Raw genomic sequence first — 27,227 nt, 5'->3', positions numbered from 1 at the left:
TCGACTTATTTTTTAGGAATTGGTATGAGTTTTTTTTTTTGACAGAGCTGGAGGGGGGGGGGTTACCCCCCCCCCCCTGGTTCCGCGCCTGCTAATCCTTTTATTATGTTTATGAAATTGAGCTTTAATTAAAGATTATTTAAAGATTAATTAATACATAGGGCAAGGTATCCATACGCACAATTTGAAATGGAGTTGTTTATATATAAATACAGCACTGTGTCCCCTCAATTTGTTTGAAAGTCAGTGGCGTAAATCTGTGCCGGTGAGTGGGGGGAGGGAGGGGGGACGAGGGATGACTACAATCTAAAAATTGCCTGGCTGTGGAAATTCTCAAAGCGGGGGAAGGGGGGGGGGGGCTTGATAGCAATTACATTAGGGGACACTACACATGATATAGATGTATACCAATGCGTATACTCGTGCTTCTATAAAAACAGCTCATTTTAAAAGTCCCCCCCCCCTTTTCTGCACTTTTCAGTATTTGAATACATTTCTGTTTTGGGATGTTTAAACATACCTCGAAATCCGCATTTTTTTCTCATCACAAAAAAGTGTGTGTGTAGGAGGGGGGGGGGGAATGATTTTATAGCCCATTCCCGGTCAAAAAGTGGGGCATATATACCCCCATCCCCCACCCCTGGGGTTTACGCCCCTGATGAAAGTTATTCCTACCGCGGACTTAAAATGCATTTAACTGTCTGTGCAGATTCAAGGATATCCCCCTTGTTTTGCTAAAAGTCGGTTGTCTTGTCAATAGTTCTGTCCGAACAAAATGGGTGTTAAAAAAACCCTCCTGAATCAGGTCTTGCAAGCCCGAAACATAAGGGGCAAGACCACTACATGGACCCGCGAAATCACGATTTGTTAAAGTTTTCTTAAAACGCCACCCCGACCTCGGGGAAAGCACCACTCACTTTGGTCTTTTTTCGAGTCATTTAAAACAAACCAATATGACCTTCCTAAAAATTCCAAATTGAAATATATGTCAATGCTTATATACCAGGGGAGCTTTGGCTTCGATGCGGTGCGCAGAACAGACCAATTTGAATGTGTCTATAGATACATCCAATATTATCATGTGAGTAAACTTGTAAAAGTGTGAAAATCTCGGTACACGTTATCCCCGCCCCCAACTGACTAGGCAGTCCCTGCAATCCACATTTCATGGGCTTGGTTTTTTTTAGTTCATACGCAACGGACACCTGTCGATAGACAGTTGAGTATGGGATTCTTAATTGAGCGGGTCACCGACATGGCGTCCCCAACATCAGACAGTTAAGGTATTTTTTAAATACATTCTTTTCACAACGGCTATCAAAATTGGATTAAACTTTAAACCAAATGGTGAATTTAAAAAACATGGTGGGGACTAATCGGCATTTTGGCAAAAGTTTGACTTTCTGACTGAATGGCAATGGATCATACACTATGTTGTTTATCAATAATTTTTCAGTGTGCAATCCAATTTGGAAAAAAATCAAGGAATATATTAAGAGTATCAGAACAAGAAAATCGTATCTTTCAACTTAGAACACAAACGGGAAAACAGACACATCTTTTTTGTATACACATCTCGAGAATATTATCAACCTTGATGAAAACTCGCCAAATTCGGAACAAAAACCTCACCCACCCCACGGCCCCCTACTTGATATGTTATATCAAATTTACTCTTTTTCTGTTTTTGTTGTGCCTTTCCTTTAATAAATTTGTTTTAACATTTTAAATCCACCCTAAAGTACCTCATTTTTGTGTTGGATTTGCTTCAAAGAATGAACCTCCCAGCTTTGTTTTTTAGGATTAAATTCTCAGTTTTGTGGGGCAAGTTCACTCAAGGGGCAGTTCTGCTTGTGCGCGGAGCAACCCGAAATGAAAACCTTTATGAGGGGTAATTATAGACGGAAAAAATTGAAAAGGCGTGTTCGTTTAATAAAACTCTCAACAGGCAAAACTCAGAGGGCATTTTTCTAACGTCGTCTTTTGAATGAATGGACTGCTGCTGCGTATGGAAATACACACAATACAAATTGATGGCCCCATGGATAATAATACCATGTTCCCTCGCTATTCAGACATCAGAGAGGCCTCATACTTATTCTCGAGTTCATGGTAAATTATGCAAACGAGAATGGCCTTGTCTAGTCTAGATTATTGTTATGGTTGCCATTTTATGTATGTGTATGACTGTTGCTATGGTGCTTGATCAATGGACGCCCGTACAGCGTAATATGGACATGAACACTGGGCGATAAGCGGAGCGTGTCGTTCACCGTCGGCCATGGTAATAAGCCATCATCCAACGAAACTGTAGACGATATTCATCGCCATGTTATTGACTGAGATTAAACCTTAAAAAAAAATAGTATCTGTACGTTTTGTCATTGAACACTTAGAGATCGGAGTGAATACAACATTATTGGTCTATTTCTGTGCAAATGTGGGGAATTCTTAAAGGGTAAGTTTTTTTTACATCCGATGTTTATATTTTTTGTATTCCAGTTAGAGTTTAAAATGTTAAGTGCCATTTGATGTCAATGCACGCAATATAGACCTCTTTTTAAATCAACAAAAGCGAAATGGACATAAAATTATCTGCCCAATAAAACATGGCAGTCCTATGAAAGGTTTCAAAACTCACACACATGTGTTCGATGATATCCATGCTGGTGCTACTCATGCATACAATACTATAGGTGAATTAGATGATAAACCCTGCGACAAGTCAAAGTCCGAATTCGAGATAAGTGTTAGCCTTGACCAAGGCTATCAGCTTGTTCCCATACGAGCTTGTTCCCGCTACCGCACACAGCGCGCGCCGCGACACTATTACTATACCGTTGGCCTCAACGACCCTGGCGTGTGCTTTGTGTGCATGCACGTACGCCCCACACACACTTCCGCAAACAGCCGTACAGTAAGTCGAGGCAGAGCCTTGACGCAACCGTGTAGGCTCAATGTGATAAATAGAACGCGTTATGGTAAATAGTCTTCTCTCATTGGATAATGGCTGCCAAAAAAATGAATATTTATTAAATTGCATAATACGACAAAGGTTTATAAACCAGACGGCTCTGAGGTAACAATAATTATTGTAAAACACCCCTTGAAATCTTAAATAATTGTACAATAATATTTATATAGTTATACATAGTTTGGGTCGAAAATGAAATGAAAGGGATCAAAAATGAGACTTTTCACAAAACGGCGAACGGCCTACAAACCGCACGACGGCAAAAGCGGTAAGACGCGCTGCGCTTTCTCGGTCAGCGGCAAAAAAGCGCTCCCTTTTGGGGGGTATTTCTACTAGGCTGTCTATAGGGGAAATGGGCAAAAATTGTCTTTCCTTCAGCTAACTTAAGACTGATTTTAACGTGCATGAACGAGTACGACTAATATATTTTACAACATAATATGTTGACAGAGTACGACTAATATACCGACAGGGTACGACATAATTTGTCGACAGGGTTTGACATATCAAACATATGACATAATGTCGACAGGTGACGGTACGACATATATGTCGTGCAAACGATCTTATATGTCGAGTCGACAGGGTACGATATATGTCGCATACGACTCTGTCGTATATAAGTACGACTTAATATCTTGTGTGTACAACATATGAATTTTTATTCGTACGTTCGACTTGTTTGTCGATTATGTCGTACATACGACATATCTTGTGAGTACGACTTGTATCTCGCACGTGCGACATTGTAACTCGTATGTATGACTTGTATTTCATACGACATATAGGTACGATTTATATGTTATACCTGCGACTTACATGTCGTACGTATGTCGTAGGTATGACATACAATTCGTACGTAGGCGTTAAAATACATGTCATATGTATGAGATAAAATTATGTTGCACATGGTACAAACTCAGGGAGAGACTATATTCACCAATTAGTCCCTATCGTATATTTCCATCCCAAAGTCAATAGCTCGTTTCTTGCAGTTAATTCATACGGTTGCGACATGACTATACGAGTTAACCTGCATTCGATAAAATGTGTATGATTTGACCTGGGTCCGAGGTGACCTGTTCCCTACATTCGCTGTCAGAATGTCATGGGCAGGTACGGGTCAGCGGCGTGTTGCACCGACAATAAACGTCGGCGGTACGTCTCGACCTGTTCAATTCGCAATACATTGGAAATAGTATCATCATTTTGAAAAGTGTTCATTCATATAGCGGCGTATTTCATTTGTTTTGGAATAAAACTGGAGAAATGGTTTAAAATCGGATTGAAATACCTGGACATTTATTTTTGAGTGTGGTGTTTACGGTAATTTGCGGGCTTCATGAATATGTATGTAGCAGGTCAAAGTTTACGGGCTTTGATTGGATATCGTGTAATATATGCGCATCAGAAATTCCCGGCCGAGTTTGGCCGAAAATATAGAAACACATAAGGAATTTGCCACGATTGCGTCAAGGCTATCCTCCGCCTCGACTTTCTGTACGGCTGTTTGCGGAAGTGTGTGTGGGGTGTACGTACATGCACACAAAGCACAGGCAAGGGTCGTTGAGGCCAACGGTATAGTAATAGTGTCGCGGCGCGCGCTGTGTGCGGTAGCGGGAACAAGCTCGTCTGGGTCAAGGCTAGAGAAATGTATGCAGACAGAATGATGATAATTATATGCATGTTTCATATATTCTATGATGTGATACGGTATACAATTAAAATCGAAAAAGTCCGTCTTATAATGTTTATGCTATAGATGTCCGGTGGAAACTATATTCGATTAATGTAGGCCTAACGATACACCAAAATATGAAACCAAAATATGAAACTAAACTCACTGCTTCAATGCATCATTTGTATATTGATGAACGACATGTTTCGAAACATGGAGCTCGTTTTTCCTTGAGCTTTATCACGAATGAAACAAAATATCATAATTAGAAAATTAAAAGGCCACTTGGTTTAGAGTGGAGCCCTTGTTAAAACCAAAGGTGAAAACAATTAGACAGAACTTGCTATATTCTGTGAATCACCAACACTCATTCCTCCACCCATGAAACCGAGCTTACAATTATGAATAAAACTGCTAGTAAAGACGTGTGCGATGATATTATGTTGCACGATTGTATCCAACCTCATGGCAGTGGTGGCTCGACATGAACCCCCCCCCCAACTTTTGCACAAAATTGTCAAACTTAAATATGCCTTAACCCAATATTCCCTTGTCCTTTTTCCCACGAATTTCGGTATGTTTACTAATAAGACCACGAGCTACAAATATAACCTAACTGGCTCTAAAGGAAAGCTGTGACATTAGGGAGACATGATAATGACCGGTCTCCCATCGTGCGAATATTACAATAAAGTGTCTCCTTAGTGGTAACTTTACACGTATAAGTATAATAATAAATATAATAATACAAAAAAAAATAAAAAAATGTAATAAAAAACAAAAAAATAAATACAAATAAATACAACAATTTAATAAAGTCATAAACAAAAACTTCCTAAATCACTAAAAAATAAGAAAATGAAAAAGGAAAAGCAAAATGCACGAAATCACGTGGGTTTAATATCATCATTACTTCATAATAACTTTACTTAAAAGGGCCTAAAAATGGCTACATTATATGCAGATTTGAAACATGGTATAATGTACATGTACATCCCAAGCCCCCCTGACTCGAATTTAAGAAACGAGGTTGAGGGAAGTGAATGAACTTTTGCTTTCTTGTCGGCAATGTCGTCCGCAACAGAGATTTCGAAAGTCTCAACGGATCGATGGCGGTGAATTTCTTGAAACTTAACGATGATAAGACAGACGTTCTCGTCATAAGATCAACCACATCGTTGACTAAGATTCCTGGAACTGTGGTTTATATAGAAAACCACGATATCACTGCAGTATCCGAGGTCAAGAGTCTTGGAGTGACATTTGACATGAACATGAATATGCAATCCCACATTAGAAATGTGTCTCGTTCGACATAAGTACAATCTAACGGTATCTTGGTCAATCAGCCACAGAACGGATAATTCATATGCTGGTTACTTCTCGTATTGATAATTGTAATGCTGTTCTAGTAGGTCTCCCTACCTCATCCCTGGCCCCATTGCAGAGGGTACAGAAAGCTGCAGCCAGGCTGCTTACTGGTACAAACAAAGTATGATCACATCACCCCAGCTCTCATGCAATTGCACTGGTTGCCAGTCAAGTATAGGGTGATCTTTAAGGTTTGTCTCTTGGTATTAAAAGTGTTTCCATGGTTGTGCTCCTAATTATTTGTGTGCTCCTAAGTACTAGAGTTCCAACTATATTTACTCGTTCTGCGCTAGACACGTCTCGATTATATTGCTCTAATGCCAGGCTGGTTTCCGCAGGTGAGAGAATGTTTTCTGTGCTGGTCCCCACCTGTGGAACCAGCTTGATATTAACCTTAGGAAGTCTTCCAGTGTACAGAGTTTTAAGTCGGGTTTGAAAACTCATCTTTTTGAGCAGGCCTTTCTTAATTCATAGGATAATGTTTATAATGTATTTTTTTAATGTATTGATCTTTACCATTTTTAGCAGGCTTTTTAATTCATAGGTTATGGTTTTTAAGAAGCTGGGTTTATAATGTATGTTTAAAAAAATGGTTTTTAATGGCTAAATGCTGGAAGAAAAAGTATCATTATGGTTTTTAATGGCTAATTTCCCTCACTGGACTTATAATGTAATTGTATGTATTGATCTACACTTTCACCTTTTTAAGAATATTTATAATGTAATTACTCTATCATTGTTTAAATGTGTACAGCAACTAAGAACATATTATGGATTACGGGCGCTATATAAATGTTAATTATTATTATTATTATTATTATTACAGTGTATTATTAGTTCGGGATTTTAATGAAGTGACTTCTACATCGAGCCAACGAGGCCGCCGCTAAGTGTAATTCGTGGAGGAAACAAACTGACTGAACGAACGGGTTCACCAAAATGCCGAGCACCAAGGAAGTGGCGGAGCTGATCAAGAAGGATCCCACGGCCGTGGATGCTTACATGCCGCTGGTTCTTGAAGCGATACGAGACGACCAGAACCACGCCAATTGGTGTGATGATCTGAAATTGGCTATTTCTAGACAAGTTTTCGAGGAGGTCAAATCTCAGTAAGTATTTTGATAAATAATTTCAAGGCTAGCATTGAATTGTGGGGAAGTGTGGCCTAGTGGATAGGGTATTGGACCCATGATGAGGGGGTCAGGGGTTCGAATCCAGTTACTGGCCTGTTGTGTCCTTGGGCAAGACACTTTGCCCCCACTTGCCCCACTCCACCAAGGACAACAAAACAGTTACAACAAATAAATAAATAAAAACCGGCATTAGCTGTAACCTGCAATGGATTGACATCACTTCTAGGGGGAATAGAAATATTCTCGGTCTTTCATGTCTAGGAAACCGGAGATAAACGCCAGCCTGATGGGCCACATTGGCTCATGACAGACTTTACTTGCATTGAACTATATAATGACTGGGCGATATGTTGTGACACATACCAGTAAAGAGGGCGACGACTAACAAAATGGATCCGCTCGCTCATCTTGAAAAGTTCATCTGATCAATTTCTACAAACTACAAACCTTAATTTCATGTCATGACGGGCAGCTGTTTTTCCCTTTTACATCCTGTCTTAGGAGTAATAAACATGAGCAACACATGCTGGAGCTGTGCGAGATGTGTCTGGAGAAACGATCGGCTACTAAGTGGTACTACCTCGCGGTAGACATGTTCGAAGAGAAACGGATCATTAACTGGAAGGTATTTTTATTAACAAAACCATAAAATAATGAGTTACTTGCCCGAGTTAGGGGTCACTTGCATTTTCTTGATGATAAACCTACCTAATTATTTAAGAAAAAAATAAACTTCGGAAATTTTCGGAAAAAGGAGGAATTCATCCCGTTTTAGTCACGTGACGTAAATTGTAATACATTGTATTACCGGAGACTACCGGACCTAAAATTCACCAGGAATAGTCGGAATAAAAACAATTCTTATGCATTTAGCTGAGAAAACCATGAAAATTATGTTTAAATTATTATCTTTTGTGCTAAGATAATTATTGGTTAAAGTGATAAGAATTTGCCTCAGATCACACCACAGAGCATCGAAAATCCAATTGTTTCGGGGCCCTTAAGCGAGCGATTTGTCCTTGGGATGAAATAGCTTACCCTTAGAAGTAAGCTAGTTCATCTCAAGGACAAATCGCCCATAGAAGAGAGAACAGGTGTTATCTACAAGATAGCTTGCACTGATTGTGACAGTTCCTACGTTGGAGAAACAGGGAGAACATTAAAGAAGAGATTGAAAGAACACAGACGAGCTCTTAGACTGAACAATCCATCTCTTTCAGCAGTTGCAGGACACGCCCTTAATACTGGACACAACATTGGATGGGACAATGCCCACATTATCGACTTTGAAACACATTTCTAGCCAAGAAAGGTGAAAGAACCATCTGGATCAAAAGCATTAATCCCTCATTGAATAGGGACCCTGGTTACTCATTATCACCTATCTACGCTCCAGTGATCTCGGGACAACAGACAGCAAGAAACTGAGTGCACAATCACTTGGCTTGAGAAAGTCCACAGAAGTGGATGAAAGCTTGCCAACTAATTTTTAGGTTGGTAGAAGCTTGAAGCCCGAGTACATCATTTGCAGCTATCCAAAAAAGTAACTGGCGTAATTATTGTTGAAAAACATACTGGTTGAAAGATAGTAAGGGGACTAAACTCCCTGTAAAATTATCCTTTCTGGCAAGCTCTCATTTTGAAGAAATCAACGAAAGAAGGCATTTCCAATGGTTCTTCTTAAGAAGCACCGTAGGAAAATTTAACTTAGTTGTTCGTTTCGTTATTCGGCGCAGCGCGCACAAGCATTGTAACGACGCACAGGCGCGCGCGGTCGCTATAATTCGTCGGATCAGTGCGCGACATCGCGTAAAGCTGCAATTCAAAACAATTCGAAACATGATTTAGCAACTTTTGATTTTAAATTGAGATCCTAGAATGCTGTTTTCTCGGAATATGAAGCTGAAACTTCATCAAGTAAGTTGTTCAGTATCCTTCATTAGATTTTGAACACTTTTGTTGCTTCAACCGACGAACAAAATGCACTAATTACAAATGATGGACTATAGCTTTAAACTACATGTACATGTTATGATCACCCCAACCAATGAAAGTTTTCTGTATTATACGTGAACATAAATTCAATTTGGCGCCGAGTTTGAGAACGACGTACATCCTGGTTTCATTTTCGCAATAACTAGCGTTCGATTTAATTTTGCATCAATCAAATGAACAAATGTGCATAACGTTTCATTTAAGAGATTACAAAGACGTGATTAGGTTTTCGGTTTGGCGTATGCGTTGCCCATTATTACGGATGTGCAATCCGATTCGCAGAAAATCGATTGTCTATTGTGACACAGGCTGAATTGAACATTCTTTTTCATTTGTTACAATTTCAATTCGCATTTGCTGCATTCAATTTAAATAAATTATACAGGCCTATACAAATCATGATACAACTTTGATCCATTAATTAATGATTCATTAATTAATCAATGTATGCCTTATTGATCATTAATGTGTTTGTTCTCATATACATAAAGGCCTATGTGAAATGTAGGCAAATAAAATGTGAAAATGATATAAAAATGACAAATATGAAATCACTCAAAATAATCTTGTAGCCATATTATTGAGACGGTAAAGGGACACATCACGTGTCATGTTACATGGGATCTGCATGGGGACTTTTTGACTATTCAAAAATTCAATCATTCAATCAACCATTCCTCAACTGTTAATTAAACACATAAATGAATTCCAATGCTTGATCAGGCACACATTTAATAACACTGCGAGGGAAATCGGCTGCACAGTTAGCGAAAAAAAGATTGATGATAAATTAAAAGGAAAACAGGATTGCGGATGGGCCTTCGATTCGCGCTAAAATGAAATGTTAATACACTAAATGCAGTGCACATTCGGGAAATCGTACGCTGATTTTTTTACGACTGAATGCACTTTCACGGAAAATGAATTATCATTTGTTAAATAGAAACAGAGATTAGGAATGTTCATTCTATTTCGCACGAAAGCGAATGCATCTTTTACAAATTCGTGTACACATTTTCCGCAATTGTCCGGGAAAACCTATACTAAAAATAGACTGCACGGTGCGGCCTTTATGAAACCATGGACCAAGAAACGACACTTCGCTATGGCCTGAAATCGTTCTTGTACATTACATACGGTATAAAGCCTTTTGATATCGGCAACTTATCATGTGTCCCCTACAGCCATCAGTTTGCCAGTGCGCGCTATACTTTCATTTATAACAAAATTTCTTATGATTCAGCAACATGTCGCCTTGGCCGAAAAGTTGATCAAAACATTCGAGGTGCCAGTGGCGCTAGTGAGATCCAAGGATGAAGTTTCTGGGCTCAGCAAGGGCTGCCCACCGAGCGATACGGGGATTGGCGTGGCATTGATGAGATGCATCCATGCCATGATGGCAGGATTAGAGTAAGTGAAGAGTAAAAAAATTAAGTTAAACGCAAAAAAAAATTAAAAATGTAAAACAGCTGTTGGTGTGGTAGGCCTAATCCGTACTGTTTTTGTGGCAATCGATTTTGATTTTATACTTTGTGTGCTCTTTATCAAATTAAACATACTTTCTCCTAACGACATTTCGACCATAAAATGTCATACTTTGACGTCTGCCACCATCTGACAGCTTTATCTAATACACAAACAGATTCGCCTTGCAGTTAGACTGGTTCCCGGTCCCTACATTATCGATTGCAGTAGGGGCGGGTATCAGTATACCCTGCGACAATGGAGTTATCGTTACGCGTTGGGTGAAAGTGATCCGAGATTTGTGGAATGGTTCCACAACTTATAATTAATGTGGGTCCATTTTTGTGGTCGATATCTCAAACAACAATCGAAAATGTTTGCAATGCTAAAAACGACCAATTAAAAAAAAATTCAATTTTTCTAATTTATACGGGGGTATAACAAAATAACAGCGGGAGAACATATGAAATCAAGAAGAATAAATTGATTGAATTGATGGCGATTTGTTTTTCGTTGCAAAAAAAAACTTATTTCGAAAGTAGGCTTTAAGGCAATCTATACTGAATTTTCCACCAGCGCAGTTTCGATATGTGTAGATTAAAGGGGTTGCTTCGCAAACGGTTAATTGTTTTTTTTTTTTTATTTCAATGTCTCGAAATGGTTTCTTTTCAGCCGAGACAAAATCTTGAAGAAAGTGAGCAAGTGTATGGTGGAGGTTCTGGTGAAACTGAGCAAGATGCCGAATGAACTTCAGATTATTGCAGGGCACGCCTTCTGTTCAAGTTCCAGGCAACCACTCAGCTGGGACGTAAGAGCGGATTTGTTTTGGTTTTTTTTCAATTGGCAAACCATATTGTCTACTTCTTTTATTACATCACTTTCTTTAATAATGATAATAATAATATTTACTCTTTTGGCTGCAATAGGGTGACTTTCCCATAGACTTGTGCACAAACCTAAACTGTCACCTAACCCAAGTTTACCTTATGTTTTTTTTCCCACGAAATTTAGTATTTATACTAATTGGACCATGAGGAATCGATCTAGATGGTTTTCGACAACAAAATTCCTTGTCCTAAGGGTCGTTTTCATAAAAGGGCGACAGTTATTTTGTCGCCTCAATAAGGTGTATCTTCTATTGTGGACAGAGTTCGCAAAACCTGTCGCCCTATTACAGTAATAGTAGTAATAATAATAATAATAATAATACGTGTATTATAATAATACATTGCATTGAGCAGCCACTGCGAAAAACACCGGGGCAAATGGTTCTTTAACATGCTTTACACAAACCGGGACCTACAGCTTTACGTCCCATCCGAAGGACGAAGCAATAATGGCACAGTGCCTTGCTCAAGAGCACAAGTACCATGTTCCCACGGTCAGGATTCGAACCCATGTACTTATATATAGATCAAACCACCCGTGACGTCACTCCTGTCGTTGCTGATGGGCAAAAAAAGCAAAACCCCACAACTTTCCATGTTTTCCGTTGACTTTAGATACTAAGGCCAAAAAAATGTCTCCGGTTTCTGGTATGGAGCTTGCCCCAAAAGTGGTCCGGCGACGCGGTTTTTTGTTCTTACTTTTTTTTCTTCAAATTTTGCCTGATGACTGCAAATGGCGCCCGACTAAATTAAGTACAAAATGTATGGGCGCCCAGAGAGGCCGTATAAAGCTTATACTTGAACGTAACCCCATCTTAAACACGTTAAAATTGTGCAACAGCAGGATTCCAGTCAAATCGGTGAGTTTTGCGGTTTTCATCTTATTGAAAAAAAAATACTTTTTTTAATGTTGCCAACGCGCATGGCTACGGCGACGTGCGCGCAGACCAGAAACCGGAACCTTCTTGGGGGGGGGGGGGGCCTACTGCAAAAACACTGCACTCATAAAACCTCAAACTAGCCATTTTTAAGTCAGTATTATATGGAGGACTCAGTGCACAGCTACGCGCTCAACAATGTGTCGAATACACAGTAGTTTTAAGGGCTTCATTGTCTGAAGAGGGCACACAATGGATTTTGTCATAATTTCAAACAATTGGCCTACAAAGCTATTTTTCCGTCACAACATTGAAAAGCCTTCCTTTTTTCGGTACGGTGTAAGTTCGCCCCGGGGCGAGCATTAGAGGGTTGAAAAAGACTGTAATTACAACAATTCATCTAAAAAATACAGTACATTGTGACCAATGTGCCCTTTTTGGTGGTTTTTCGACCGAAGCAAATCCAACCATCCAACCAACAGTTCGATCGATCGTAAAAAGCAAGTTGTAAAAAATAAAAAAAACAGTCGGTAAATTTACTTGATTTTTTTTGACATGAGCATCCACACGGGGTTTTATTCCTTTCGCTTCCAATGTATTGAATAATTGGATAATAATCGGCCTCATTTCTAGCCTGCATCGGAGATCGACTACGAACATTGGGCAAACTTCTTAAAATTCATGTTTATAGAATACAACAATCAGGGGTGGATCTATGAATTTTCGCAGGGAGGGTTTCAATACTGAAATGAGGCAGGTTTTTTTGTCAGGATACTTGGCTCAATAAAATCAATGGGGGGGGGGGGGGGGGGGGGCTCGTACCAAACTTGTAATGGGGCCGCTGTTCAAATCCAACGATTATTAATACTATAGTTACAGAATAGTGTACAAATACCCCGTAACTCAGCAGCCTCTGTCCGTAATTGTGCAGAGGCATATATTAATACCAGTACAATTGTTTTTGGTGTCGGAGGGGACGTATCATTATTTCTTTATGAAATTCTATGGGGGAAAATGACAGAGCTGGGAAGGGGAGTGACCCCCCCCCCCCCCCCTGAATCCGCGCCTAGGTTTGTACGGGTATAAATATTGTTTTCCGGTGCCGCAACTCATGCTTGCGTTTCTACGGTTACGGTGAGGAAATGTATCAATACAATACAATAGAAAAAGTGGACACTGTCAACATTAAATTGCTTACAAAATATCTGGATTTTTTTTTACCAATGCTCCGTTCTTATTCGGTAGATTATCAGTTTTATGACGTCATGTTTAACGGTCCGTAGCACGCACGATGATCGAAGCACGTGTAAAATAGGGCCAGGACTCAACGTGCATGTACACTCGAAGATTTAATGAGGCAAGTTCTGTCGCATTTTTGAGAGTCCATAGAAGGTCATTGATTCGTTTCCCACATTAGGATCACCTGTTTTTGCTTGACCAACCTGCTGTCTGTCATCTGAAACTGACGGAGTATTAACCCTAAAGGGGCCGGGTTATTTTGACCATCTCTCAGCCGGGGGGGGGGGGGGCGGATTCCGCCCCCCCCCCCCCTAAGATCTCGGCCATCGAGTGTCGAAAAATTTTGAAACTCAACACATGCATAGAGCAACTCTTCCTGAACATACCCAAGAAATTTCATGACTATAGGTCAAAGGGTTTTGGAATTATGGCTAATTAATTATTCATATGTACAAATGGCAATTCTGCTCTGTGTACACGACGTATATGCGAAAATTCAGTTTTCACGGCGCGTAGCGCCGAAAAATTTTTCGCTACGCGGCAACCCGTGGTCCGATTTCTATGTTTTTGGTATCAAAAGATGCGCAAAGCTCGAGGCTAAAAAGTCGTAACAGCTCGGGTCGCGAAAAATTTTTTTTTAGAAGCTATCACGGAAAATGTTGAGGGGGGGCGGATTCCGCCCCCCCCCGGCCCTTTTAGGGTTAACTGACTGACTATCTGACTGAATCACTGGATGTTCATAATGTCCTTAACTTAGACTTTTGAGACTGTACCAAGCCTGGTCATGTCAGAAACAGACTTCATTTTGCCACCGTGGCACCTACACCTGGATAGACTATAGGTAGCACGTTCTGAAATGAGGCAAGAACATATCCGGGAATCATCCGTTAAGATGTCTTCTCTTTTCAGGGGACCGAGAATATGCTGCCGGAACTGTACACAAATCTGTACGAATGGATGACGTCAGGCAACGTGGATCTCAAGTCTAAACGTAATGATAAGACTCAATTCATCGATAGTATTATATCATCATCTCTCAAGGGAGCAAGGTATTACATTTGTCTGAGATCGATTCATGTATCTAATGGCGAAAACCCCTATTTTGTAGTTTTGCGTAGCTTCAAACAAACGAAATTACAATAACTAAAATCGTCAACATTTGCATAAACAGATCTAAACATGTTTAATATTGTAACGCAAATGAGTGAGATTTGCTATGCGGTGCGAGCGCGAGCAGGCGCCAGCAAGCAATCAGTGTCTAACTATAGAGGGCGCTACTGCGCTAGTTGCACACGTTTTGCACAGCGGCAGTGCGAGTTCAGACATCGTCGGAAGCGGACGTGCGGAGTGCTGAGCTCAGGTATTGGAGGCTACAGTGTGCGCTACCTCAATTCGAGCGTGGGCCACTGTTAGGAATACTTGAGTAGGACTGCGGTGGGATGCCGATAAGGAAACTAGGGATTAGTTTCTGGTCCGTGTACTCGGGGAAGGGAGTTATCTTACCTTTGGAAACCAAGGGGGAGGCACTCGTAGCCTCCAGAGGCTACAACGGGAGGATCCAAACTAGTAAGAGGCGCGTCAATCGCTGGGAGGCGGCACAGCTGGTGCTTGGCGGATCAGAGGCGCTTATTCATTTATTTATTAACTTATAACTGGGAGGTTCAAGCAGCAGCAGTGATCGTGCGATAATTAAAGGTCACATCATCATTATTTTTTGGTCCCATTCACTCTTGTCCTGTCTGTCCCCGAGGAGGTTTACTGAGGGTCCAGTCATTATAGCCCTGTGCATTAGGCGGTACATTTCCGCCCAACGGGCCTACTGCACCGGTCTTGGGTCTCTTGAAGGAGGTACCACACCTGCCGGGTGACCGCCGGGGGGGGGGGACAAATCGTCCGGGGGAATTTGGTAAATCCGCTACAATATCATGACTCCGTACTCGGTTACGGCTCACTGGTAAAATTGTATTTTACTCAGGAGGTTTTAGGATAGATAATTTGTAAATCAACATACCTTCTTTGAGCTTCTTTGAATTTATATTACTCGGCAAAACATCACTCTTTACACTTTCACTTATTAATATCCGCAGGTCACCATCAAAATATGCAAAGGAAATCTATAAGATTCACCAGTATGTACTGACACAAGAATTAGACGGCGATCCATACTCAGGATACGGGTTGTTAGCGATAACTATTAACTCTGGATTTGTAGAAAAGGTAAATTTGACCATCGCCTTTGGTCTTTGATTTTACAATCACTAATTATTCCTCATGTTGAAAACATATCAACTTACACAATCGAACCTGATTCGTTTTACCATTCTTTTGTAAAGATGAAAAAAAATATAGTAACAATTTATAACTGCTGAAATGTACAATGCAGGAAATGTTCAAGCTGCATCATCAACAATATCCATTGTGATCCCACCGCTGACACCAATTGTCAATAAGTTTCTGTTGTTAGTCATTTGCCTACAATTCAGAGCATTTATATACCTCAAACTCGATGAACAGAATTATGGCAACCAGCGACTGATCAGAGACTTCGTGCCTGGGGTGGTCAAGATGCTCAAATGTGACAACAAGCAGCTGATGATGAACGCTTCATCCTGCATCACATGCTTCCAACAGCAGGGTGACCTGCTGGCCCCGTACGCAGATGACGTCATGGAAGCCTTTCTTGACGAGAAAAGTGACCTGTTGGGCCGTAAGTTGTGTTCTATTGTCTATCTACAGTGTTGTCGTCAGGTCCATTACAAGTCATGTCATAGGTCGACTCACAAGTCTGGTCGCCAGTAGTAGTGGAGAATGAACAACAACAAAGGAATGCTTTTATGGTCACAGTATATTTGAATAGCTAATTTCTTGGACTGGGTGACATGTGATGGACTTGTAGGCATTTGTGAAGGATCGACTACAACCCTTCGTTATGAACTGTTGTACTCATTAAATTGATGACACAATACAAATTTGAGTGACCATTGTTACAACTGATAATGTAGTAACCAACGGATAACGTATCACCAACCGATAATGTATAACACATTGACCGATATTGTATCACTAACCCATAATGTAGCAAAAATCGACTGATAGTGTAGTAAAATTTGTATCCGATAATGTATCACGTGTCAACGGATAATGTAACTACAAAATAACTGTATCCGATAATGTATCACCACGGAACGGATACTGTATCAACCGATAATGTATCAAAAATCAACCGATAACGTATCAGTATATTTAGAAATAATAATAATAATAATAGTAATAATAGGTGGAAATATTGCAAATTAATTAAAGTCTAATAGGTGTCCTTGCCATGATAAGTCCCCACTCGGGAAAGTTTATCATTAAGAATATTTTTAAACTGCATTCGCACATCCGCGCCGAAATGTGGACAAGTTCTTTTCTCCGGACACTTGGCGTCCGTATGGGCTCCGTGCTCCAACCCAAGAGGTCGCGTTTTACCACTTTGAGAGCATCATGTATGGAGATAAATGGACGGGACACAGCATGTGCGAACTGTACTGTACTGGTTCGCGCGCAAAGTTCAACGCCACTTCCAGAATGTGCCAAGGCTATTAGCCGCAGCGTCTTCGCATGATTGTCAGGCAACGTCGGCGCGCGCATACGTTCAATTTAATATGCGATGGTCTCACAGACTTTTCCCTCCCCAAATAACTTTGCATCATTCAAAATACGCAGTGGATGGACTGGAACCAGTCTAGGTCCTCCCCCCCCCCCCAACTCTCCGTTTCTGGCCGTTTAAAGGGGCACTTGTGCTCCATGGTGAAATAAAAAAAAACTGAGGGGGGGGGGGAGCTGGAGACCACATGACACTGGGGTCGCTGTTCATGATACAGATGTATCAGCGCATTTCAAGCTTTTTGTGCTTTTTCTCCCTTTCTCAGTACTATTTAATGCATTTCGGCGGTTGGAAAGTTTGAAAAACACCTCAAAATCTGCCTTTTTTTTCTCTCAATACAAAATAATGGGGGTGGGGTGATCCAATAGCCCAGACTCCTTTCCCCGGTCAAAAAGTGGGGCGGGATACATAGCACATAAAACAAACATTTGTGTACACCTTTTCCCCGTACTGATACATTATCGGTTGATTTTTGATACATTATCAGTTAATTGTTGGTACTTTATCGGTTGATACAGTATCCGTTCCGTGATGATACATTATCGGATACAGTTATTTTGTAGTTACATTATCCGTCGACACGTGATACATTATCGGATACAAATTCTACTACACTATCAGTCAATTTTTGCTACATTATCGGTCAGTGATACAATATCAGTCAATTTGTGATACATTATCGGTTGGTGATACATTTTCCGTTGGTTTCTACATTATCAGTTGTAACAGACCATCATGTTATTTATTGTATTCGTATCTAGATTGTCTGAAGCCCTTGTATGGAGCTAGCCCGGAGAAGATACTGAGTAGATTTGATCAGCTTGCTGAGGCAATGGAAGACATGAATCCGACCAACAAGACCTACATCTACATGATGTGGGACGACGTAGCCAAAGACAACGCAAAGGTAATTAGAAAGCTTTCATTACATTTTCATTTATAAAACTTGATGCTAAACATTCAGCGAATAAGGATAACATGAATGGTAGTTCTTTCTGAAGGAATGAATACTCGAATTACGAATGAATTAAGTATATTTATCCACAAAACAACATCTTCTTGAAATGAACAAAGACCTTTTTAGTGTTTTGCAGATCTGGTTTCCTCCCAGTTATTGGAAGCGGACAAGTTCGGTCTTGGTAGCTTTCCAAATGATTTTCTGCAAATACAGCGGACTGCATAACTGAAGCTAAATTATATGCAACAGACTTAAGGAAATTACGAAGTATCTTTTCATCATAAATTGAGGATGCCTATTTCATAAAATTAGTAAATAACATTTACGGGGGCAGATACAGCTCTTTTGAAGGGGGGGGGGGTCATGCCTATCAGATTTGTTCTTTCTGATTGTTGCGGACAGGCGGACATAGGTATTTAATATGTACTACAATTGTCTTAATTTTTGTTGTGGTGTCTTAGCATGGGTGGATGGAGGGGGAGGGTTCGAATCCCTCTCCCTGGATCCGCGCCTGATTAAAATGGTACAATGATTGAATTTGTTGATTAGAAATAGAAAGCAGGCTAAAAAAGTGCATTAATGTGCAAGACATAACATACACCAATGAAGTTTCGATAAATATTTACTATAAAGATTTAGAAAAAAATGACTGCAGAAACTGTTTTTGTCACATCATTAAAATCTCAATAGTGAATTCGATTTTCAATTTTCCACTCAGTTACTCGTGCCTCACTTGGACCTGATGATGGATGACGTCACAAACGCTCGATTCTGCCACCAAGTGGTAATAATCCTGGGAACCATGTCGGTCAAGTTCCCGGGTAAGTTTGTCGACAAGATCGACAAGCTGGTGAAGGTCGCGAAGCAGACACCGTATACCATCCACGCGGTGTCAAAAATTGTGGCGAGTGTCGGTCAGATAAACGAGGTAAGACATGTATTTATTATTGTCCTCAAGTGTCACTTTAAACAAGTCAAAAGTATACCAAACTATACCGTATACAGAGAACGAAACAACGTATTTCAAAAGTCGATGGATGCATGGATAACCTGTTGCAAAGAGATGTGCACAGTGATATAGATTGCTTGATTAAACGTACACAAATAAAAAGAGGTGTTCCCAAGTCCACACAAGTAAAAAATCAATCACAAGCCATCCAAAGTCAAGTACAGTGACAAGTCAGTCAAATGACACAGGTATTCCTTTGTCATTATTCATACCCTTTGAAGATGCCACCTGTGATACGAAAAGTGATTGTGTGGTTTGAACCGAGATGGAATTTTCATACAAAATATTATCTGCCGATACTCTCACACTCTCAAACGTGCTGGGTGGGATTTGACCTGGATTCCTGGTCGTCTTTGCCCGGATAGTTTTCAGGGTCAAAATGACACTCTTATTTTAAAGACACTCTTCAGTGTCAAAATGACAATTTTGCCAAGGTTTCCAGCTCAAATATTTGACCTTTTGACCCAAAAAACTGTCATTTTGACCCGCAAAAGTATTAGGTCAAATCAGACCCTGTAACTAAACTCTTTTTTAATAACCCCATGAACTGGTGTCCTAATGCAGAAACAAGCCGAACGTTGCATGAAAATTCTGGTCGACAAACTGAAGACCATCGAGGACATGTGGCTCAGTGTCATCATGATGGATATGAAGCGGATCGGTCTCAAGCACGTGGAAGTGTTGAAAAAGTACCGGGCCGACATCGAGCCGTTCATGAAGAGTCAGGCCATGCGTGTACCCGATATGGTGCAGAGCTTGATTGATTTCATGGATGGACGCAGGTGAGATTATTCGGGGAAAGTAGGCAAACTGGTTAAACCTCTATGTTCCGACACCCCTATGTTGCGACATCCCTACGTTCCGACTGCTCATATTCCTATACCCCAACCCTAACCGGGAGTAACACAATCTTATGTTGTCGGAACATAGAGGTGTCGGAACATAGAACAGTCACTGTAGAGCAGTCATCGCCAGACTAAGGAGAGATGCCATTCAGGATCAAGAGGGTTGGATAAAGAAAACAGGAAAAACAACTTGAAATCGAGTTCATAACATGAGTATCGTATTATTAAGTGATGAGTTTGCGGGAACACCCTCTTATTAATCTCTTCTGTGCAGATGTGTGCAACAGGACTTCTTCAAAGAGCAACAACTGTTATTGACAAAATAAATTACCTCCATGAGAACAGATTAATTTCAATCTTACCACCCTGTATTATTCCACGATGCAAAGTTTCAAACCATTTGATGTTCTTGTTTTTACTTTACAATGGTGAGTTCTTGTCGCATGTTGTCATTCCGGCCTCAACAAACTAATTGAACAACTTTCGAAGAAGCTAGTCGACATGATTTTGACATTAGTAAAATTAAAACTTCACCAGTTGGACCAAGATAGACATATCCAATTTAGTCTCTGGTACCGTCATTCCAAATCTTTGAAGACACACTCCTAATCTCAAACACATCTCCAGCAAAACATATTTCTTGTGAAAAGTTGCGCACATGAATCAGTTTTATTATAGTTCTCTCATAATTATCATTCATCATCATCATCATTGGACGGCCGGAGCCGAGGTGGATGCAACCAAACTCTTCCAGACTCTCTTGTCCGCATTGGCCGTGGTGATGTCATCAACGTGCTGACTTACATAATTGCATACTTAGTTGAGGGGTCTCCTCTCTCTGTTAGGGCAAGGCAATCTCCAGCAGATAACGTCGGAGACAACTTGCTCTTTGGCTCTATAGCAGTGGCCGGCAAGGCGTGCTCTGCGTTGTGCTATTGTAGTTGAGAATTATCATTCCCAATACCACGAAGAAAACACTTTATTGAAAAGCACTGATTTCCAATTAAGGCTGATATTATTTCTTACTCAGTATACGGAAGACATTTTTCTACTGCTTATGGCCAATGCAGTTTGATTTTTTTTTGTGGTTCTTCAAAAATTATTGGCACAATGTCCCATCCCATTTCTTAGTAATGTCCACGGTTTTTCTGAACAAAAATGTGAAATCTAGTCTTCTCCATATTTCCTTAGCCTGGAAGCGCTCGCGGATGACGTGGAAGACGTGAAGGAGGACGTCCAGAACCTCGACGACAGAGTGACTGAAACGGAGGAGAATGTCGACCGGCTCGACAAGACGGTGACTGAGCAGGGCCAGGAGATCGACAATGTCAAGAATGAGGTGACGGAGCAGGGACAACGACTGGGCGACCTGGAGGAGGTGGTTGATGATACCATCGTGAGGGTGGACGAAATAGACCGCAAAGTAAGTACAAAAAGGTGGTGTGCCAAGAAGTTCAGAGCCAACTCACTCCGTGAAATCATAATTATGTGAAATGTAATTGAACACAGTCGTATAAATCATGATCCATTCAAGAACAATGTGAGACAGTTTAAGGATGGGCGTTATTGGAGGCACGCCCATAAAGAGTGTGACTGACATATACTCGAGTTACCGTGCATTCGTGTGTCTCACAACTTGGTGTTTGACTGCGTCATTCTCAATCTGCCAGACAATTACCAATGCTCCAAAGTGGTCTCGGGACATCGCCAACCTCCTGAACCCCGAGCACGAGCACGACTGGCGTTTCCTGGCCATTCGCCTGGGCTTCACCGGCGAGGATGTCCGTAACTGGGCCCTGTCTCCGGACCCTACCATGGCCATCCTGGCCGAGTGGTACACTATTCATAAGAGTAGTGAGGCGACTTTTGCCATCTTGACGGCGCTGCAGGACATGGGGAGAGACGATGCTGCGACCATCGTGGAGGAAGCGCTACAAGCCGCCGGTACGTTTACTTTCAGTTTTCAAACTCCTAATGCCAACAACGACTTGGACCCATTTTAACCCTGCGCAGCGTTTACAAAAACACTTTACAACAACTCGTCAACTGCTGCCCGCTGGAAAGATAATTGACTGGCGGCTGTGGTATGCAGTTGTATGCAGTTATGAAGGGAGATGGCTGTGTCAAGTTACAGGTCTTTGTTGATGTTTCAATGAGACTTGGCAGGAGGCCTGGTAGAAAGTTTGTTGACACAGCCTGGGTGAAGCCCTGGCTGCAAAGTTCATTGAACCAGCTTATTTGGCAAGGGTCGAATGAGAATTAGATGGAAGGTGACCGTCATTGGCCCTCAATTTTTTTTTTCCAAAAACAAATCGGTTACCTGGGGCCCAAAGGGTAACAGGTCACTCTGCGCAGGGTTTTAATGAACCATTTAGTTTTCCCCTGTGTAAATCACAATATAGCTCATTTTATGTCTCACGTTATTGCACAAGCTACGTAGGACTAAACACGGCATTAAATTGATTAATGCCAGCTATAATGGAGTGTTTGATTGCTGTATTGTGCCTATTATAATGAATAATGCAATCATATAAAAGGTACAAAATATACACAGTTCATTTGATTAGTTTGTGACTTGACTTATGACTGGATGACTAGTGATTGATTTGCGATGACTTGTGACGAATTATGATCACTTGTTTAACCTGGGTCCAACTTACGGAGGCACTTAGGGGCCTCATTTTCTTGAGGGGACACTCAGTGACATTTTTAACAAAAAAAATAAACAAACTCATTTTGCCTGTTCTAAATTCTTAGCGGGGGGGGGGGGGGGCGCAATAGGGGAACGGGCCTCGAGCGGAGGGGGGGGGGGCACGTTCCCCCGTCCTCGGTAAATGTTACGCCACTGCTTACGCCATGACTTGTGATGAATTATGATTGACAAATGATGACTGGTTGATATCTGTCATACCACGTCTGTAGATAAAGTGGTCCCTAAGGCTGTCCCGGACATTTCCGAGAAGCCTCCGCGTGTTTTCATCAGCTACCAGTGGGACCATCAGCCCGAGGTCAAGGTCATCAAGGAACACCTGGAGAAGGCAGGTTTCAACTGTTGGCTGGACATTGGTCAGATGGGAGGCGGGGACAGCCTCTTTGCCAAGATCAATGAGGGGATGAGGGCGGCCAAGGTGGTGCTGTGCATGTGCACCGAGAAGTACTCCAAGTCTGAAAACTGCAACAAGGAGGTAGGTCCTCACATGCGAGAAAATAATCACATGAGATTAGAAAGGACCTCACCGTCGAAGGGAGTCATCGTTACATTTTGTTTCTTGGATGGGAAACAGCCATACTGGTTTCTCATTTACTTCCAGAAAGTAGGTGGAAAGATCGCACCGTTTGCTTAAGTTTGCATAAACAACACACAGAAGAACACAATGAAAGGCCGTCAATTTTTCCTTGAGATGCTTTTTCCAACCTAAACGCCTCTGAATGAAAACGTATAATTTTCCATAATCAGGTGAATTTGGCCAACCTGTTGAACAAGCCCATCATACCCGTACTGATCGAGAAGATAGACTGGCCTCCATCCGGCTCCATGAGCATGCTGTTCGCCCAGCTGCTGTACATTCAGTTCTTCACTGACAAGGAGTACGTGAGAGGGGAGAAGTTCTGGGAGGATGCCAAGTTTGCTGAGTTGCTGGGCCAGATCAGTTATCACGTGGCCCCCGACGAGGAAATGATTACTGATGGTAAGTAGATGTTCATTCGGTGTTAGTAAAATTATTTCGTCAATGAGAAGTAGAATGAATGTCTGAGTATCGCTTTGAAACCATGTAATGTAAACGATTAACAAATCCTGTAGGCCTCTGTACTGAACTCAGCCAGTCACTGCATCGTGGATAATAACCATGTCTTTTGTATAAACGGGGTCAAGTTGTATTTATTGTTCAGTTATTTGAGGAAATGAAGACTTGAACAAATTATGTAATCGAAAACTTCAAAAATGAAAAATCCGTACGATATCAAAACAAACTCAGGGTGACCGGAAGTAAAAACTACTTTATGGAGAGTTCATCTAGACTAATAGCAGGACTGCTTGTTGATAGTTTATTGTTATCGGCATTTGTATCTTTTCCAACGCTAATTTCAATTTGCTTCTGATTGAAACCCAGACATAGGATCACTGACTATATTCCTTAAGATCGGTTTGTTTCCGAGAAGTGTCAAGTTTTCTATAATGACATGGATAATTATGCGTTCTGTTAATCACAACATATGTTCTTTTGTCATTTCAGAATATCGTAACTGGGTCCCACAGATTGATGATCTGCCGAAAGTCGTCAAGACAGCGAACGAGAAGAAGTCCACAGACGACAACACAAAGTCTGAAAAGGTAACAGATCAGGTACAGATGCATTATTTCTTTGTTTGATACAACAAACCAGAATTATTATTTGAGGAATTGGCGGCAAAATGAAATTTTAATGTGCTGACGGCAAAGTTCGATGTATAAGTAAATGTAACACAATGCTATACAGTAGACTATCAGACTATCAAATATATCGATTACCATGCTGTAACACGATAATATCATTTCTCAGGCTTTTGTATCCGAAACAAGTTTGAAATCCTCTCTTGATGGCAGTGTTTAGTCGAGTCAATCACAAGTTATCACAAGTCCATCACAACACTGAAGTCAAGTCGCAAGCTTTTCAAATGAACTGCAACACTAGTATTCTTCCGTGAAAGTTCATCCCCTGTAACTTGTGACTGGACTTATGAAAGGACTTGTGATTTGTGACCGGACTTTGACCGGATGGATTCGTCATGGACTCGACTGTAGCACTGCTTATCGCTGCAGTTCATGGAACATTCTTTAAACTCTTTTTCTGTGTCTGATCAGGCCCAAGAGATCATTCCCCAAGTGTTCATCTCGTACCAATGGGACAAGCAGACGGAGATCAAGACACTGTACTCCAGACTGACTTCGCTCGGGTTCAGTTGCTGGCTGGACATCATGCAAATGGGAGGCGGTGACCCGCTCTACTCCAAGATTGACAAAGGCATTAGAAATGCCAAGGTGAGTGACCTTCAAGACTCATGGAAATGGTCATCCTTGTAGGTTTGGCGCTACAACTCATCAGAAAACTTATCTAACAGGATTTTAATTTATGTACTTTGATTTGTTTCTTTAAAATACAAACAAATCTGATATAAAAGGGTCATATGGAATTGTAATTTTCGTTCCAATAATTGGATGTATATGTTGGACAGGAATATCCATGAAGTGTTTAACAAAAGGGACGACAAAATCTTCCTGATAAAAATAGAATGCTTCTCTAAATTTTCAATTTGTTTCTTGTCGAAGGTTGTGGTCTCCATTGTGACCCCCAAGTACGCCTTGTCTGCCAACTGCCGTCGCGAGGTGAGCCTTACAGATGCTCTCCGTAAACCCATCATTCCGCTTCTCATGCAGCGGATGACGTGGCCCCCTGAGGGACCCATGAGCATGCCCTTTGCCCAGCTCCTCTACATCGATTGTACCGGTGAGTCCACCCAGAAAGAGTTCAGGGATGCCAAATTTGACGAGCTGGTGCAGAAGCTTAAAGAGCACGCAACTGTCGAGGATACGGTAGTCCAAAGTGCGCCACCTAGCGACACTGAGAAACCTGAGATAGAGGAGGCAAAACAAGTAGAAGAGAAGAGTCAAAGTCCACCAGCTGCTGAAAATATTATAACACCGGAATCAGAGGAGAAAGAGGATCCTGCTAAACAGAACCAACCGCCAAAAGAAGAAGCCAAAGAAGATCAGAAGCTGGAACCAATAAGCACCGAGGACCCAGCAAAGTTGTCAGGGTCCACGGTACCTCAACAGAACCAACCACCAAATGAAGATGCTGACGAAGATCAGAAGCTGGAACCAATAAGCACCGAGGACCCAGCAAAGTTTGCAGGGTCCACGGTACCTCAACAGACCCAACCACCAAAAGAAGATGCCGAAGAAGATAAGAAGCTGCAACCAATGAGCACGGAGGACCCAGCAAAGTTTTCAGGGTCCACGGTACCACAACAGACCCAACCACCAAAAGAAGATGTCGAAGAAGTTCAAAAGCTGGAACCAGTAAGCACCGAGGACCCAGCAAAGTTTGCAGGGTCCACGGTACCAGAAGTGAGGCCTCAGTCAGTGATGGGTCCTAAGCATGCCGAGGTTATCCAGCCGGAACGGAGTGTCTCTGCCCCGAAGGAAAGAGCAAGACCTGATTCGCCAAAGAAGAAAAAGAAATCATCCGTGTGTGCAATAATTTAAATAAAGAATAAAACGTTTTTTGTGTACGTTATAAGGAGTACATTGTAGTGAAAAATATTTAAATTGAAATACGTTGTGTTTTAGGTTGTATTTTTAAATCTCGTTTTGTCATGATGGTAAAAATCGAAGAATTCAGTAGCTTTGTGGGGAAAATGCTGCTATCTAAACACTTGTATTTTATAGGTGTTTATGGAAAATTTCTCTAACTAAGTTGCTCTTGTTTCAAATTAGTTTAACGCTAAAGAGCCAGAAAACATAACAGTTTCTATGCATTAATCTAGAAAGAAACCATTGTTATTGTTGTGTTTATTACGGGTGTGTAGGGACTTTCACTGAAACATAAATTTAGTTTGAACCTCAATGTTTTTAACTGTTTATACAAAGGATATAATACAAATGTATACATTTGACACTTGTTATATGCATTGATGACACGTGGAGATACAGAAGTGTTAATTGCTTATTTGTGGTTTGCGTGTATTGCTTATTTGTGGTTGGCGTGTCAGTGGACTTGTTTTTTACATTTCCTCTTTGTCAGCTTTTTAGAATTAATCAAAACCTTTGTAGCTTTTACGACAGATATTATATGGAAGCCGTTACTAAGTTTGATACCTTAATTTACTAGGGCTCTTTAATTTAATGTCACGTCGATGGTCTCGTTTACAGTTGTGCAAGCAAGATTAGACTTTAGTTAAACGCAGACACTATTAAAGCACAATAAAAAAATTCTAAAAAACCACAAGGGAAATATCCAGCTTGGCGAACAGCCAATATGATATGATATGCCGGAACGGTAGAATCCGAAGTTTGCAGGTTATTCAGACCCTGCTCCAGTCAATTTCTTTGTTCAACTTTAATTTGATTAAATACGAATCCCAATGCACTACATTTCCGTCTTGC

General features: G+C 41.0%; 1 protein-coding gene across 1 annotated transcript; it reads left to right on the top strand.

Annotated features, from left to right (window-relative positions):
* Positions 1–2,226: 2,226 nt before the first annotated feature.
* On the top strand, positions 2,227–27,215 carry LOC119740822. The gene is made up of 18 exons (XM_038216259.1): positions 2,227–2,458; positions 6,850–7,132; positions 7,658–7,781; positions 10,395–10,561; positions 11,288–11,423; positions 14,529–14,668; positions 15,707–15,836; positions 16,134–16,326; positions 18,030–18,175; positions 18,945–19,154; positions 19,800–20,017; positions 21,272–21,503; positions 21,751–22,024; positions 23,003–23,265; positions 23,538–23,769; positions 24,316–24,425; positions 24,924–25,100; positions 25,389–27,215. The coding sequence occupies exons 2-18, from the start codon at positions 6,963–6,965 to the stop codon at positions 26,325–26,327; spliced, it is 3,861 nt and encodes a 1,286-aa protein (XP_038072187.1). The 5' UTR covers positions 2,227–2,458; positions 6,850–6,962; the 3' UTR covers positions 26,328–27,215.
* The last annotated feature ends 12 nt before the right edge of the window (positions 27,216–27,227 follow it).

Source organism: Patiria miniata, unplaced genomic scaffold, assembly GCF_015706575.1.
Source record: "Patiria miniata isolate m_02_andy unplaced genomic scaffold, ASM1570657v1 HiC_scaffold_5, whole genome shotgun sequence".
NCBI classification, from domain to species: domain Eukaryota; kingdom Metazoa; phylum Echinodermata; class Asteroidea; order Valvatida; family Asterinidae; genus Patiria; species Patiria miniata.
Note: the sequence above shows the minus strand (reverse complement) of the source record. Positions and strands in the feature narration are given on the sequence as shown.

Excerpts from the sequence above, each read along its gene's own strand:
- LOC119740822 (XM_038216259.1), top strand. The coding sequence starts at position 6,963 with ATGCCGAGCACCAAGGAAGTGGCGGAGCTGATCAAGAAGGATCCCACG. Across the intron at positions 7,133-7,657 it reads TTCGAGGAGGTCAAATCTCA|GAGTAATAAACATGAGCAAC; the intron begins GTAAGTATTTTG and ends ATCCTGTCTTAG. Across the intron at positions 11,424-14,528 it reads GGCAACCACTCAGCTGGGAC|GGGACCGAGAATATGCTGCC; the intron begins GTAAGAGCGGAT and ends TTCTCTTTTCAG.